Genomic DNA, 17,784 nt, shown 5'->3' with positions numbered 1-17,784 from the left:
ATCTTAGGCTGATTTGAATGAGTTCTTAATTTCAGACTTTATGTTAAATTCTGTAAATGGATAGATCACATTCTGATGCATCATAAACACAAGCCTAAAAAAGACCAACAGGCATATTTATGGCCACACACACACACACACACACACACACACACACAACATCAGGCACTGAAACAACAGTTTTCTTTGACACGAACTTTAAAAACTGTCTAAGTGACTGTTCAAATCTAAGAAACCTAAATATTAAAAAAATATATATGTGAATAAATAACTGTTTCTTATTATTTATAGTATTTAATTGTACTTTTTGCACAAACAATTCTATAAACTTCCTTTTCGTTGACCACTGAATAAATAGTTCCTCATGGATTCTTCACTTAACATGACCCAAGTTTGCATTTCCAGTCATTTAATTGGCAAGCATTAAAAGGTCAAACTAACAAGCAAACATGTCACAGACCATTTCTTTTATCTAGCATAATTTCTCACCATATCTTAAAACAACCAGAGACAGGAAGTGGAAGGGAACTAGAGCGTGCATTTGCGTATGTGTGAGGGTTATAATAACACTGTGGGGGGTTGTGGTGTAATGATCATGTTTCTGGCATCTTTTCAAATTATCTTTGTGCAAATACATTTAAAAAAAAAAAAAAAAGATCTGTCCTGCCCTTAATTAATTCCACTTGAGAGTAGCTGAGTAAAACTATGGAGAAAGAGAATAAATGTATGTAGCGATGAGACCAACGAGGAGGTGAGCTGTGACAGAGCTGTGACACTGAATGCTTCAACAAAAATGTCAAAAAGACCACAGAAGTGTGTTGTAGAGGATTGTGGAAACTCTTCAACTGAGATCAGTGCTCTTGTAAAACAGCGCCCCCTTGTGGCAAATGCTAGCCTGTTTTACAGGTGCTCTCACGTACTGTACATACATACTTTCCTTTAATCTGTGATTAATCCAAAAGGAGATAAACATAAAATAAACTGAACATAAAGGATTGTCCTGGGCCCTCCGATTCCTGTATGTGTCATTGACTGTAGGTATGCATCAGTCTAGTTTACTAGTCCACTAAATCTCGTGAAGATGCATAACAAACACAGAAAAGCATCAATGAAAGAGCATTTTAATAGCTCCTGCACAACAAAAAACAGAACACACACATACAAAGAAAAGAAATATCGCTTGCAGATCATCACAGTCAGTACCCTGAAATACAACACAGACATTAATCAGTAATATTAGACAACAACACAAAAGGCAATATTCAAGTATCAAGACACATTTAAATTATATATAATTTTAAATAAATGTTATTAAATTATAATACATTAAATTGTCTTACAATTCGATTTACATTTATACAGTTTTTTTTAAACAACGTGTTGTTTTATTACTAAGATACCATTATTAGTCTTAGTTATTAATATTTTAAAGTCGTTTTATTTTTTTATTTTTCATTTTTTAAAAACATTTATTATTATTTCACTTTTAGTTTGAGTTATTTTAGTTAACTAATACTGCTTTGGCATTTAGCTGAAATGTGTTTTAGTCTTTTAATTAATTTATTTTTTTCAGTTAATGCTTAATTTCAATTTAGAAAAAATAATTTGGTTAACTATAATAATCCCAATTCAACACAAATACTACTTCCTGCACCTTGCAAGGAGACATAAAATACATACTTTTTTTAATAATACGAACTATTTTATTAATTTTTCCAAGTCTTTACATTTATTTTATACTAAAATATTCTACATTTATTTTACACAGAACCCCCCCCCCTCCCCAGCACCCCCTGTCAGCTCCCTGACACCACTTTAAAAACCCCTGATGTAGTTCTCAAAAATGATAATTACTGTTCTTCAAGCAATTATACAACACAAAATATGTACATATAGACTCTCCATACACGTAGTATAAAAATGCATCACCTGCTGTTGTTAAAAGTTGATCGGTGAGAAATCGCAATGAAAATTAGGCTCTGCCTCACTGACTCTGATTGGCTGGCCAAGGCCCATGTCTTCAGACTCTACTTTGACATTGGACAGCAGGGGTTCAGGGGTGGGTTTGGGTAGGGTGGGCTGCGGCTGCACTCCTTCGAGCTGAACGTAGTGCTGCTGGGGCAGGAGCTGGGAGTATTGGGTCTCGTGACCCTGTGATGATAACTGTTGCCCAAATACTGCCTGTGTATACCGACCCGACTGACCATACATCTCAGTTGTCCAAGGGTAGGCCTGAAATGCTGATATAAACATATAAGTTACTACTTTACTTCTACTTTAAGATGTTTGTTTCCAAAGGTGTAATGTGGTTGACTTACAATGAACTCCTGACTGTAGCAGCATCTGGTTGCCGGTTTGAGACTGGAGATACTCATGTCCGCTGCTGGTGTATGCAGGCAGAGTGTTGCTGGTTCCTGTGGTGAGGGGCAGATAAGCAGCACTGCTGCTCTCTGTAGGGTTGGGTGTGAGGTAAGGAGAGGGCGTGAGGTACGACAGGTGCGAGTACTGGGGCAATATTGTGCTGGACTGTTGGGGCATAAGACAGCCGGACTTTTGGGGTAACAGAGTGTTTGTTTGCTGAGGTAGGAGATTATTTGTCTGTTGAGGAAATGTGTTGAGCTGGAAATTTAGAGCGCTATTCTGTGGAGCAGAAGTCATGTAGTCCAGCTTCACAGAGGTCCCCAAGCCATCATAGTCAAACCTGTGAACAGCAAAAATACATTTGAGAAACTGTATCATGTGATATTAAACAACTTAGGTGATATTTGCAAACATCTGTAGTGTTGGGCCTTCACAGTGACAGCAGTTTGCAGTGACAAAGAGCTAGAGCAAATTCATTTTCAGTGACAGCTGAGTGATGTGTCCAGCGATCATAAGTTTAACTTTGTGCAAACAAGCAGTGAGGTGCGTTAAGTAAAATAAAAATAATTTTAGTAATAATGATGATATTAATAACAACAGTAATAATAAATCATACTAATTTAAATTAATGTCAATTCATATAATAATTGATTTAAATAAATATAACACAAATTATATACATTTATATATAATAACAGCAATAATAATAAAAAACCTGTCTCAGAAATTGTTGGCACTCTGAATATGTTTGATTAATGCAATAATAATCTTGTTCATTTTATGATATAGTTTACAAACATATAATTTTCCCATCAGAATATTCATTTTTATAAGCAAGAAATGTCAATACAAAATTACTTTTTTAACAGCGGTATACTACTTCGATTTTCTTATGCTTGACAAGGGATGCATTTGCTTAAAAACGTAAAATATGAAAAGGAAAAAATTAAAATAACTAATAAAAATAATAATTTAAAATAACTCAAATAATTTCCACGATGGCAAAGCTCTGAAAATCACTATATAAGCTCTGTGCTGACGTCTAGTGGTTAACAAAGGAACTGCAAGAGATGAGTAACCCAGTTTCATACTAACCCCATGTCAGTCTGCAAACTCAGCGGCGTTGTGTCTGCGGAGCTGGGCTCACTGTGTTCAGGTGTGTCCAGCAGCAGGGACACGGTGTGAGTAGGGGGGTTGTAAGCCGTGATAAGAGGCAAGGAAGCACGCCGTATCGGAGGAGGACTGTGCATAGGAGGGGGCATGTACTCCAAAAAACCTCGAGACACACAAGGTGCCATATCAACACAAGCTGGAACTGAACACATAAAATTGCATTTGTTTAAAAAAAACAGGTGTTCATGTTTTGAATGTGTCAGCATTTTCAATTCAAATTAAATAGTTTAATTAAATGGCTTAAATCCTATAGACCTTAGGTTAACTAAAGGGTTTAATCCCTAATGCATAATTGAATTAAATAGATTAAGCCCTAAAATATAGCTTAATTAAACTGTTAAGGTGTATGTCTGAAAATGTGACCTGGTGGACTGGTGCAGCTGGTCCGGATGGTACTGTAGGGAGGAAGTGTGTTTCCAGGGTTGACATGTCGAGATGTAACAGCTGGAGCTGTGAAAACTGGTGGCCTGCACACACACACAAAAGAACTGTTAAGTGATTATATGCATTGCATCACATAGTATGTTAGCTGCATTGCATCAGTGGGGTCACTTACCTGTTGACCTGGACACAAGGTTGACCTCGACTAGCAGGAGGCTTTTTTGCTGTGGCTTTTGCTGTTTTTCTCCACTTGGCTCGTCGGTTCTGAAACCACACCTGATGTGAGGATCAGAGTACAATTAATGATACTTGCATGCATCTCGATTTATTTAATGTGATCCTAAGGAATAGATGCATGTGAACAGTGACCATGATTCTCTGGGGCGTAACACCGATGGAGGCAGCGATCTCCTTTCTCTTGTCTCCGTCAGGGTAGTGATCGTCCTGAAACACACGCTCCAGCTCCTCCAACTGATCTATATATATCAATATTAAAAACTGTTTTTGCTGCTTCACATTTTTTGCGGAAACTCATACAGTACCATTAAATGTAATAATAATTACACTTCTATTCAACAAGGTTGCATTAAATTGATCAAAAGTAACAGTAAAGACATATTTAAAGATACAAAAGATTTCTATTTCAAATAAACAGTTTTTTTTTTTACTTTCAATTTATCAAAGAATCATAACATTAATGGATCACATTTTCTACAAAAAAAAATATGAAGCAGCTAAACTATTTTCAACACTGATAAAAAATAATAAAAAAATGTTTCTTTTTTCACCAAATTAGCATATTAGAATGATTTCTGAAGGATGTGACTCTGAAGACTGGTATAATAGCTGCTGAAAATTCAGCTTTGACAGCTTTCACAGAAATAAATGTCATTTTAAAATGTATTAAAATAGAAAACAGTTGTTTTGAATTGTAATAATATTTCATAATATTATCACTGTATTTTTGATCAAATAAATGTAGCTTTGGTGAGCATAAAAGACATAAAAGTATTTCAAAAACATACAAAAAATCATTCCAAATTGAGATATATATATATATATTTATATATTTAGTTTATAAAATGTGAGTTTATTGATAGATAGATATTACAGATGGTTCGTGTCCATAATTGTATATATATGCAATTGTGGACACAAACCATCTGTTATATCTATTAATTAAAAAACTCACATTTTAAACATAAGCATTCTTCAGTGGAACACAAAATAAGATATTTTGTCCATACAATGAAAGTTAGTAGGGGTCCAAAACAACACTGGACCCCACTGCGTACATTGCAAGGTATTTCAAAATATCTTCTTTTGTGTTTCTGCAGAAGTAAGTTTTACAGATTTAAAATTACATGAAAGCGAGTAACCGATAAGAACATTTTCTGGGTGAACTATGCCTTTAATTTGTACGTTCTCTCACCTGTGCTGTAGAAGGTGCGAGTTTTCTTCTTTGGAGGCATTAGAGGAGCATCCGTGCTGATGGAGGGTAAAGCCTGACTGCTGGTTTCTCCATCAACTGAGGCCAGAGGTATAAGAGGGGCCACTCTGCTGGCAAAACGGGTGTAGCGGCGAGTGCTGTACACCTGCCGCAGCGTCACCTCCAGCTGTCCTGTGGGTACATCGGTCCTGCTTCCATAGGGCCGTTTGCCCAAGCACGGGGCCTCCAGCTGGGCCTGTGGTGGGAGGTGAGGTTGAAGTAGAGACTGGGGCTGAAAGGGGAGTACTGTGGCATTTTGAGGGGGTAATGTGATAGATAAAGGTCTGGGTGGGGATTTTACAGGGGGCTGCTGGGGGAGATCTGAAGATTTGGGGGAGCATAACAAAAGGTCTTCGTTCAAACATCTCTCCACTGACTGATCACACACCATCACCAGGTCTATGGTGCAGTCTGGGCCCATCTGCAAAATACAGTCATCCTCCAGAGGCGGCACCAGCAAGTCGCTTGCCTCTGCATCATCATCAACTGTCATTGTTTCATCGTTTCTGAAACCTAATGTACTTTCCTGCTCATCTTTGTTATATTTTTCATCCGTTTCTAAATTATCTACTTTCTTGTTTGTCTCTTCATCATCTTCTGTGCCTTTTTCATTTTTCTGTGTGACATCTTCAGTTTTGTTTTCTTCTGTGTCCGTCTCTATTTTCCTATCTTCATGTTCTTGACCTGCTGTCCAATTCTCTTCAGTTATTTTCTCTAGTTTCACCTCAGCGTCCCTCTTGAACTCCTGTGACTCCTTGTCTTCCACCTCTTCTTCATCACTGTTTTTTTCTCTCTCATTCTCTTGCTCAGTGTTTCTGTATCTACAATACCCTCTCTGCTCATCCTCTTCACACAGAGGACATGGACCATCTGTAAATATGACATGGCATGAAAAGAAAAGAACGCTTGTAATGTTAACAAGCAAACTCGCAATGAATGAAATCTTCAATTCAGAACTGATTCAGCATCCTGTCATAGAAAGGTACATTATTATCTGCCTGCCTGGGATATAGAACTCTCAGACTTTGATTCCAAACAGCTAGTACACCTAAAATGTTATCATTTACTCACCCTCACGTTGTTTCAAACCTGTTTGACTTTATTTAGTTTAACACAAAAATTGCTTTAACAAATGTTGGTAACTACACTCTTTTGGTTACCCCTGACCTCCATTGTACAGGCCAAAAAAGAAGAAGAAATATCTTTTTTTCCTCAGAGGAAAGTCTAATGGGTTTGAAACGAGATGAGGTGAGTAAATGATGACAGAATTTTCATTTTTTGGGCGAACTATACCTTTAACTTGGAGACTTTGCTCACCTTTCATAAAATAAACTCTTAATTTCTAGATTTAACTTCATCTTAAATGTTTTCAGTCATTACAGTTCATTACTCTTACAATGTAAAACTGTAAAAATAATTCAAAACTGCAAACTGTCTTTATGTGTTGAATTCTGCAGCTTTTCAAAGAACTTGAACAATTTTTAAAAAGGTGTGTGTGGTGGGAACTGGGAACAATAATAATATTATTGCCGGAGATTTACCATTTAATTAATGTTATAAACATTACTTAAAGGTGTGAAACGTGACGCTTTCTTCACTTGCGTATTTACCGCTAATTAGAGAATAAATTGAACCTCCGCCCTGAGTATCAAACCATTAGACCTGTTATCCGTGTAGAAATTAGACCAATTAGACAATTATCGGTGTCAAAAACAATGAGTCAATCAACTAATTTACAACAAATCACCCACCGTAATCACTGGCAAACAAGACATCTTCAGCCATCGTGTTGCGCACACGCACAGACCTCTATCCGTAAACTAGATATTAAAGTGATTGAGCTTGAGTGAAGCACAAACTCTAGCCTGAGTATTGATTAATAACCTGCAGACGCTGCTCCGGTTACATCACGTGACACGCACACCGGGCGTGTTTCCGTCAGTGTCACTGTTGCAATCATGCGCGCCTGACCTTCAGTAATAGTCATGTAATTTCACTTGTCTTGAAAGGGGCTGTATTCAACAATATCTGTCATTGTAGATTAAATGAAATTGAAAATAGATTAAAAAAAAAAAAATTGTATATGCCTATAATCATAAGGACTGACGTAGCCTACGGTTTGTATATATATACATTTTATTAGAAATGAATGACTGCGACAACAAAAACGTCTTCATTTTAAATTAATTGTTGATTCATGACTTTTTATTTTTCTTTGTGAAATTACATTATGGGTCAAACTTAATTTAATTCTGGAGCACAAATATTTTGCTTTCATAAAGCATACTCTTTATATTAGATCACAAGGGTTCAGTTCAAAGAATAAAAATCTGGAGTTCACAAACAAGCTAAAAACTAGGTCTGCAGCTATCCAGTGTTATCTTAGTATAATTGAGGTACTATTATAGTTTTTATTAATATTTTTCATTTTCATGTTAATTCTTATTTTTAAATGTCTATATAGGCTTGTTTTTTAATTATTATTTTCGTTTTATTTATTTTAGTTCAAGTTAATCTAAATCTTGCTTTGTTCACTAGTTCAGTTATCCTCTCAAAAGTTTATTTTGCTTTTCTTTTTTTTTTTTTTTAAATAAAAAATTAATTTTGCCTTTATGTAAAACTCCTGGTAGCCTTATCAATTAATGACAATGGTGTTAAAATTGTTGCTGATGTTGCTTCTAGTTCATACATGACAGCAAATTAACAAGTCAAGCACGTTGCATTGTAAGATGCAGAATTCTAAGTACTTAGTATACATACTACATTATTATTCCACCATAGCCAGCTTCAAGCTTTTAACCAATTAAATCACAGCAGCTACAGATATAACCAATCAGGTTTTATTTAGAATAGAGTGGCATATTAGTGACAGAACTTTGCCTCTTTATACACAAATCAACCAATGAGAAAAAACAAAGAAAAACAAAATTTTTTTTTAAAAAAATGTGCATGTATAAAACCACGCTGGGCAACCCTCAGACCAGGACCATGCTGGTCTGTGATTGGCACACAGACACAGGAAGGCCCGCCTCATATTTGGCTATGAATAGAAAGAGTGACAGGTTACAGGTAGAAATGAGTAGAAAAGACCGCAATGCAAGCTCAAGGTTCCACTGACGTCCATAACGTTAACAAACAGTGACCTCCAGACTGGACAGGTGCATGTTTGTTGTTGGGAGGTGGGGGCTTCACAAGGACATGTGAATGTGTTGCTCACAAGATTAGATTGTAGGAGTGGTGGGGTGAAAGCTGTGAATGATCAAAATATTAAACCTCCAGCACCATCAGCTTGTTTTGTACAAAAAAAAATGTTAAACAATCATCACGTCTTAATACCTGAATTTCACATACTAATTGTAGGCTTGCAACTATTTGTTTAGCATGTAAGCAACTGATTAACATTATTTAAGTCAATATTCCAATTAGACACTAAAGATTGCTGAGGTTTTGTGAGCATTGATTGTTAAAGCCAGTCTCTTAGACACAACTGAAGACAAATCCTGAACTAACAGATAAGTTTTTTGTAATGAAGGTTATAATGTTTCACTTTGAATTGCCATTTATATCTGTTTTTTGACAAAATAATTAAAAACACAAGCATAATAATTATTTTCTCAATAATTACAAATACTAATAATTGCATTTTATTTTGTAATATATTTATAACTTTCTCTGTGTTTAGTAGTAGATCAGATTAATTTCTATCTTTATTTGGTCTATATGATCGATGTCTAAGTCTCAAGGTTAAAATGCTTCTGATTGTTTCAAGTGACATAATAATGCAAACATTTACAAGTCTTTATTTTACATGTGAACATATAGTGGTGTAACGGCATTGCTGCTATTCTTTAGACATCTACTACATGGTGTACTTATTCAGTAGATTGAATATTACAGAACAGACAGCCAAGTAGAAAATGTGAATATTGGTAAAAGAAACTCTTATTTTCTCTTAATACTCTCAATATCGGTCAAACCGATTATCGGTCTGTAACTGTTATTCAGTGTCCAGGAGACTGGCCCTTACTATAGTAATTTAATTAAAGGTGTGCTGTGATGGGTCAGAAATCACTCTATGTCCTATTTACAAGGCCGAGGCTGTGATGCTATGTAACATTGTCAGTGTCACATAGCAATTTAAGTGCAGGGAGAGGAGAATATGTCCCCACAACGGAAGAACTATTGGGGAGGGAAACACTTGCAGATGCATTAAAACAAGCCAATATTCACACATACATACTCGCGCACACTGTCAGGACATGATCATACAGAGTACAATATTCAAGCTACAGGTACCGTTGCACAGGTGTGACATTACAATCGTAGACTGAAGTACAACCACCCCGTTTGGGTCTCAAGATTTCCCCCACCTGCCTAAAATATCCCACTGAGAACAGTGTGGCATCTTGAATGTGCTCTAGTAGACACACTCAGTCGAATATGCTTGAGTGTAAAAAATCATGACCATGCATTCCCAACGCATGATTTTTGATATAACAATTAGCATTATTTGATGTCATGTTTCAGTGTTATGGCAGCTTTACCCCTCACCGATATGTTTATAAACGGGGGTGGGTATAATTCTCCATTACTGTGGATATAAAAAGGAAATTTCAGGGACGGAGTGCTGATACTGTGCACAAACCATCCCAGACTGGATATAGCACAATTACATGATCAGATATTTAAAATGATATGTGATAAGACAAGTTGTCATCATTTCAGCGTTTTGCTAACATCTTGTGCTACAGCTGCGAGTAACACTGACATTACACCACATGACATGTCACAGAGACTGTTGTTGATAGCTTGTTATTGCTAATTCATGCATTTCTAGTCATTTTTTTTCATGAATTAAATGTATCCTGACATGAACATCAAATAAAACACAATAACAGAGGAAAAAGTGACAGTAATTTTGTCTATTACTCAAATCGAACTACTTAAAGGCTTTCAGCTCAGATATCTTTATGTTAGACAAGCTATTTTTCTCCCAAACCATAAGGTTTACGTTGACCAACCCCCTAATCACACACGTTCCGACAACATCCGTCTTGAGCATCACCGTCCATCAGAGTTGTTTGTGTGGCATGTATGCGAGTGGAAATTTCTCCATTTGTGAGTGAATGTGGCGGTGAGGGAGACTAACCTTGTGCTTTCAAAATAATTTTGACTAATGACTGGTGAAATGCTAATAAACCTGAGCAAAGGTTTCAGCATTTCTCCAGGTTAAACTGACAAAAATTAGATAACGATAGCATATGTGTCTGTGTGTGTTTAGTTTTTTTTTACTACAATAGCATGGTTAAAAGCTTGACAAAAATAAAAAGTCGAGTTGATATTTACACCGATAAAACCTTACTGCACAGCTAAGTAGATAATATCCTTCACTACAAATATTATGATCACCATTTTCCTTCCATTCAGAGCTGCTGATATATTATTGATTATTACTAATGATTACTAAAGTCTTTATACAGAGCGGAGGAGAGTCTATTCCTCTGATTCTATGCATGCGCTCCCTCACAGCAAACCTTCAGTGTTTTTAATGTGCTGTGTACGTGTTTCGGGCTCCCTGCTCCAATCGGACGGTACCGTCGTGCTGACACATGCTCTCACCAGCAGAGGGAGAAGGGCTGAGTGTGTGCACCTGTGCGTGTGTGTGCGCGTGAGTCTAGGCAGGGGTCACAAGGGCACCTTAGACATACATTCGTACACATATGCACAAGCACACACACAAACGCTCGCTCTGCTCAAGCTGTTTCTAGCACCAGGGAAATGGAAGGTACCACACAACGTTGGATCTTTGACCTTGGTGACAGAAGAGCATTTTGAGGACAGATTTCAAATTCCTCCTCTATTTCTGCCATGCAACTCTTATTTCTGCTCCTTTTTCTCGCTTGACTTTCACAATCCCTCCATGACCCCAGCTGTGTTCTTTTCCTCTCCCTCATTTTTCATGCCTTTTTTTTTTTGCTCCCATAATATTGTGCAGGAAACACATCTGAAACGCAGTGTCTTTACAAAAAAAGATTCAGGTCATAATTTCATAGAACAACGATCCTAAACATATCAATAATAACATGTTCTTAAAAAAGTTTTTTTCTTCTCTGTATATGTGTAGACTCACTTCCCGCCCTCTCTGGCCCCCGCCCACACCCTAAGCCCCACCCACAACCAATTCCATTTTTTTCTACTTTGATCTTTTTCAGTTTTTTTTTGTTTTGTTTTGTTTTTTTGGAAAAGAAAGTTCAGAGTCTGTGGAATGAGAGGCACTCTCATGGGGAAACGAGGGAAGAAAGGGATCAAAGGAAAAGGGGTGAGATGAAAAGAAGAAAGGGGGGATCAGATAAAGACGGTACAAGGTTGGAGAGACGAACGAGGATGAACGAATGGATGTTAGGCGTAGAATTCTTCCTGCTTGTCCGGTTTCTGGTAGGTGACGGTGGCTTGTTTAGGCTCCTCCAATGTGTAGCTACCTTCATCTTTCTTTTTCATTCGGTAGACGAGTAACATTACGAGGAATGCAGCGAAGAGTGCTCCGACTACACCTCCGACAATCACAGCTGCAGAAAGAACAAGAGGCATTGATTACTTACAGCATTTCAAATTCAAATCATTATGAACACTTCAACAATAATTATGCTCTCTCCCACCATCCATAAATGTGCAAATGTCTTTGGGTCAATGACAAAAAGAGTGTTCAAGATAAAAAAAAAATAATAATAATAAAAAAATGAATTTAAATCTTTTTTTTTTTTTATCAAGTCATATCTTTTCATATGGTTTTAGGGGGAAAAAATATAATAACTGGCTATTTATAATATTTTAACAAAATTGATTTACTGTTTATTTTTCCTAAGAAATAATAACAGATTGCATTTTATAATTTATAAAAATATTTTTATAAATGAAAATAATACAAGTTTATTTCAGAAATTAATTAAAATTTAATTTAAAAATGTAAAAACATGTTAAGGAATTCAGGCATTGTATGTATAAATTAAATTTGTAATATATTTTTAAACAAATCAATAGGACAATAAATATCAAAATAAATGAATTATGACATTGATCCCCCTCTCATTACGCTAAAAATCAGTCAGAATTTAGGGGATGCAATGCCAACAATAAGCACAACTACAAATGAACTCTTCTGAAAGAGACCATCATTGATGGTTTTGAACCAAACACACTGCATGATAAAAACCAAACCAATGAAAAGACAGAGAAATAAAGACACAGACAAACAAACATAAAACACATTTAATCCAGGCAGGGAGAGTTTTGTGTCTCTCTAAACTAAAGCTTATCTGTGAAAATTGAAAATGCAAAAAACGAGCTAAAATCCAACTAATTTCACGCTATAGCCTGCGACTCCTACATCTTTACCTATGACCAGGAAGTCTGCAAATACAAAGGCAAACAGTCCTCCAATCAGAATGGCTGAGGAGAGAGACACAGCATATCAGATGACAGAGAGAAACGAGAGGGGAGATGGAGACAGAGAGGCAGCAAAACAAACAGAGGAGAAGGTGAACCTGAACAAGGAAAGAAGACAAAGAGCAGAAGACTGTGATCTCCTCAGAGAGCTACAATAAAGTCCACTGGAGGCTCTTGCTTGAGATCATAAGAGCAAGATGTTGTTGAAGGGAAAGGACAGCAGAAATAGAAATCATCATCAATTTTTGGGTGAACTCTTGTTTAAACAACTGTTACTCCAAACATAATACTCCTACTAATAATATTTCTAACAACTAATGTCTAGCTTTTGTGAAATGCTATTTCATGCTTGAACCTTGAACACAATATCTATTACTTTTCAAACGTTTGGGGTCAGATGGTGGAAAAATGTATTTTTCTTTTCTCAAAGAAATCAATACTTTTATTCAGCAAGGATGCACTGAATTGTCAAAAGTGACAGTAAAGACATTTATAATGTTCCAAAATATTTCTATTTTAAATAAATGATGACCTTTTGAACTTCTTTGTTTCATTAGAGTATACTAAAAATATATATATTAAGGTTTCAACAAAAATATTTAATGGCACAAATGTTTTCATTGAGAATTAAATGATAAAACATAGATCATTTCAGAAGGATCATGTGACAATGGAGTAACAGGTGCTGAAAATTCAGCTTTGCCCTCACATGAATAGATTACATTTTAAAATATATTAAAATAATAATTTTTAATTATAATAATATTTCACAATTTATATTTTTACTATGTACTTTACTGTTTATCTTAGTGCACATAAGAGACTTTTTTCAAATAAATATAAATAAATAAATAAATATACATATATATACACACATATATATATATATATATATATATATATATATATATATATACATACATACATATATATATATATACACACACACACACATATATACACACATATATATACACACACACACACACATATATATATATATACACACACACACATATATATACACACACATATATACACACACATATATATACACACACATATATATATATACACATATATACACACACATATACAGTATTTTTTTGAGTTATATAGTTTTTTGAGTTTTATTGATATATTACATATAAATATATACATATACTTTTGAATTTTATTGTTTTGACCTATATACATATATATATATATATATATATATATATATATATATATATATATATATATATATATATATATATATATATATATATATATATATATATATATCACAATGTTAAGCTGTACAATAATGCCATAGAGTTTTTCCGCAATAGGATTTTCAGTTCAGTGTGGTCTATTAATCTTATAAGCAACAGGGAGACAGATAAAAACATGTACAAAAATAAAGAAAAATGAAAGATATATACAAGACAAATAGACAGACAGGTTCAAAGACAGAAGCTAAAAAATAGAAAGACTGAACTGGGTTGTGGGAGTAGCTTTGAATGCATCAGGCATCCCTCACCTATCAAAACTTCCTTCCTCTCAAGGATGTTCTTCTGTGGAAGTTGAGCGGCTGAGCTTCCAGCAGCATCTACACTGTTACCAGTCAGATCTGGTTCTCCTGCCACGGCAGGCTCCCCTTTGCCTCTCCTGACCTCGTTGCCTTGGCGACCTTCATTCTCGCGGATTTCAAAATCACCACTTGGACCTGGTCCTGCAACTTCATTATTTACGGTTTCATCTGGTGTTTGTGTCTAAATGAGGAATAAAAAAAGGAAAGAAAAATGATAACCCTTCAAAATTGCACAACAGATCATGTATAGCAGAAGAAACAGATTTTCAGAGAAACAGAACGGCTGACCGACTTTTCTGTAGAAGTTCTAGGTTTTAATATATTATAAACTTGGTTTTTGAGAGTAGAATTAGCAAAGATGTCTGATAAAATAATCTGATGAAAGTGTGGTTTTGATGCAGTATGCACATACTAAATCAATGGAATTAATTCACAATTGACAGAACAAATAATGCCACTCACACTTTTTTTTTTTTTTTTTGTCATAATATCCAAAAACCTTTTGGGGCCACTGCATTTGATCCCAAATGTAATAAGAGAATACTTACAGAGCAAATCATTCATGTCAAAAGCAATAATGGGATTAGGGATGCACATTATATTGGCACCATACTGGTTATTGACCAATATGGCAAGATTTTTTTATAAATGCACCTTTACCTGTCGACAACGGATATTTAACTGTGCATTTCCACGATTTTAACAGTTAGACTGCCTTTGCCCACATCTAATGCTCACTTAAACTTGACCTTTAAAACAAATAATTTAACAATACTGTAATATTGAAATACTCATAAATAAATGTAATCTTTAACAGGTCTCAAAATAAATATCCATTTTTAAATCTGTTTGTAGATTTTTAAATGTTGTGCTGCCTAAATCCGCTTTAAGCATTTTATGATTTTCATTTTTAATGTTTTATGTTTAATTAAAGATTAGATAATTCTCAAATTAATTAAGATTTTAATATCTACCATTTATTAAAAATAATTACTTGCTCTGTACTGGCTGGAATTTTCATACTGGTGTATCTCTTGGAATATTATTTATTTGTTAGATAGATAGACAGATTTTCCATTTATTAAAAATAACTACTGGCTTATCTGTATTGGCCTGAGTTTTCATAGCGGTGCATCGTTACATGTAATATTGTTTCTTTTTCATTAATGTATACTGAGGACCATCTAACCTGTGTTGTGGTCATCACTGAACGAGTGCTGCTCTCAGTTGGGGTGGCTCTACTGGGGGTAGTGTGGGGTTTCCGGGGTCGTATGGGGGTGGTGCTCGGAGTGGTGGGGGCGGGACGTGGTCTGGTTGGCTTAGCAGTGGTGGACGCAACAGTGGTTGGGATGACCTCAGTGGTCGGGATGTCATCTGTTGTCGCCTCCGATGTGCTGGATTCCTTTAACATGATGGTTTCTGTAGTAATGTATAGATCCTCCTCTTCTTCTGTGGCGAGGTCCTCCGGGTCACTAGTGGCCACTGTAGTCTCCCCCAGAGTGGTGGATGAGTCCACGAACACTAGAGGAACATCAGTCAGCCGGGGGGCAACTGTAGCTTTTGATCTCTCTTGTTCCTCCTCTCCGCCTTGCACTTTCTCAGTAACCAACCTTATTTCGATCTCAGGTTTCTGTTCTCTATCCTTTTCCTTCGCACGTCTCATTTCCTCCTCCTCAGGCTCCTCCTCCTTTTTCTCAATCTCCATCTCCGATTTGCTGTCTCTGTATACATCTTGTCCCAAGCCGCTCTCGAGTTCCACCTCAGGTGGAGGTGGGCTACTTGGCTCTGCGGCGGGGGAGGCTGAGGGGGCGGGGCCAGTGGCCTGTGTGGTAGAAAGTGGGAGGGGCTCTTCTGTAGTGACCATCACACCTGCTGCAGTTGGTCTAACGTCCATATCTGGAACTGGAGGTGTAGAGAAAGAGCATTGAAAACACGGTGAGACAGGGTGAAGGAGATCAATACTCACAGCCATTTTAGACCGTGTTAATGTGTCATATGATACCTAGCAAAAGCGTCTGCAAGGCTTCAAAGCAACCTTTGGATTGGTCAGCCCAGGAATGTGAACATCCCCATGGCAACACATGAATAAAATATCAATAACCTTGGTAAGAAATACACATGCATACACACTAGAAACAAAGAACAAAGCAAGCACCACTGCGACACACAAACTCTGCTGATAAAGCGCACACACACAGACAGCGGTTCTTTCCCTACAGCCATTCTTATGTCCCAAGGGTTGATTTTTATTAAAACTAACTGATTTCAACAGATGGCAAATTTGTCTTCTTTTTATTAAATGAAGGCCACGTTAATATTGTCTTAGAAACTTCACCTTTATTTTTGCTGTTTTATGTTTCAAATGCTTTAGGAATTGATTTTATTGTTTATCCTTGACGCTTAAAAATTATGAAAGCCCATTATAGCAATAAAAGATATTTTAAAAACGATCAGAAACTACTTCAATGTTTAGTGAAGATGTTTCATTTATATAATCTATTTTTGACACATACAGAATTATTACAAGCTGATGTCATTTTTACCACGAGTTGTTAGTGTAATGGGGGAAAAAAAAGGTAAATGTTACCCTTTTTACATTTTGTTTTACATTATCTATGTTAACTTTTCAAATAAAAGGTATTTTAAAGTCAAAATGTAAGATATATCATATGGTAGCTATGAAAATTAGCTGTTTATTCCATTTTAGTCCATTTAAAATGTCATATCCACCTCAGATTTGTATTAAACAATCCATCACTTGAGACGTGATGGAAATGACATTGTGGTGGAAATTTAACAAAATGAATTTCAACAAAATCACAGAAGTCTCTCATGAGATATTTATGTTCCCTGTTCAATAACGTTAGCGGTTAAATTAAATAATACATAAAAAGCGCGTTTGAAGAGTGTTTATTTTCTTCAGGGCCAAAAGTGCTCTAAAGAAACACCCAAGCACTAGCGGATATTGGCAGTCCACACCCAGATTCCTCATGATTAAGTGATCTTATTTACAGTAATCTGATTACTGAGGATCAGATGATCACTCACAAAGACACACACACATGCAAATATATGAAGAACTGTTCTTTATTTACAAGAAAAGAAGGGTGTTTTTTACTGTCAGTCTGTGGGCATCAGTTAGCAGAGGCTAAAATAAATGTATGAAGTTGTGGGAGGAATGTGAGACAGAGGGGCTGAGAGAGAGAGAAAGCAAAGTGAGACAGCGCAAGAGATGAAGAGGGGGATAAGGCGTTGAGTTGTGAGAATTATACCAGCTGGTGAGGGGATCGGAAGCCCGGGCTGGACTTTTAAACAAGGCAGCTGTGACCTCGTAATGAGTGATTCACACTCACACGTCACA

At 36.0% G+C, this 17,784-nt stretch overlaps 2 protein-coding genes across 3 annotated transcripts in view; both read right to left on the bottom strand.

Annotated features, from left to right (window-relative positions):
• Window positions 1–1,105: 1,105 nt before the first annotated feature.
• On the bottom strand, window positions 1,106–7,376 carry LOC109110956 (homeobox protein NOBOX). Of its 2 annotated transcripts, none has more exons than XM_019123904.2 (9): window positions 7,156–7,376; window positions 5,348–6,274; window positions 4,285–4,391; window positions 4,091–4,191; window positions 3,898–4,001; window positions 3,457–3,676; window positions 2,319–2,701; window positions 1,930–2,240; window positions 1,106–1,204 (listed from the first exon to the last, which is right to left on the bottom strand). In XM_019123904.2, the coding sequence occupies exons 1-8, from the start codon at window positions 7,187–7,189 to the stop codon at window positions 1,939–1,941; spliced, it is 2,178 nt and encodes a 725-aa protein (XP_018979449.1). In that variant the 5' UTR covers window positions 7,190–7,376; the 3' UTR covers window positions 1,106–1,204; window positions 1,930–1,938. The 2 variants fall into 2 exon arrangements, with proteins under 2 accessions (XP_018979449.1, XP_042601239.1); XM_042745305.1 differs by lacking the exon at window positions 7,156–7,376 and adding an exon at window positions 6,722–7,063.
• Window positions 7,377–8,230: 854 nt separating this feature from the next.
• LOC109110959 (syndecan-3-like) overlaps window positions 8,231–17,784 on the bottom strand; it is a 30,311-nt gene continuing 20,757 nt past the window's right edge. The window contains exons 3-5 of the mRNA XM_042745306.1: window positions 15,613–16,325; window positions 14,373–14,604; window positions 8,231–11,970 (exon numbers count right to left, since the gene is read on the bottom strand). Of these exons, the coding sequence (XP_042601240.1) occupies window positions 11,804–11,970; window positions 14,373–14,604; window positions 15,613–16,325 (1,112 nt within the window). The 3' untranslated portion in view covers window positions 8,231–11,803. The remainder of the gene's footprint in view (window positions 11,971–14,372; window positions 14,605–15,612; window positions 16,326–17,784) is intronic.

The sequence above is a fragment of the Cyprinus carpio genome, chromosome B19 (genome assembly GCF_018340385.1).
Source record: "Cyprinus carpio isolate SPL01 chromosome B19, ASM1834038v1, whole genome shotgun sequence".
NCBI lineage: Eukaryota > Metazoa > Chordata > Actinopteri > Cypriniformes > Cyprinidae > Cyprinus > Cyprinus carpio.
The sequence above is the reverse complement of the archived record's forward strand: the minus strand, read 5'-3'. Positions and strand labels throughout refer to the sequence as shown.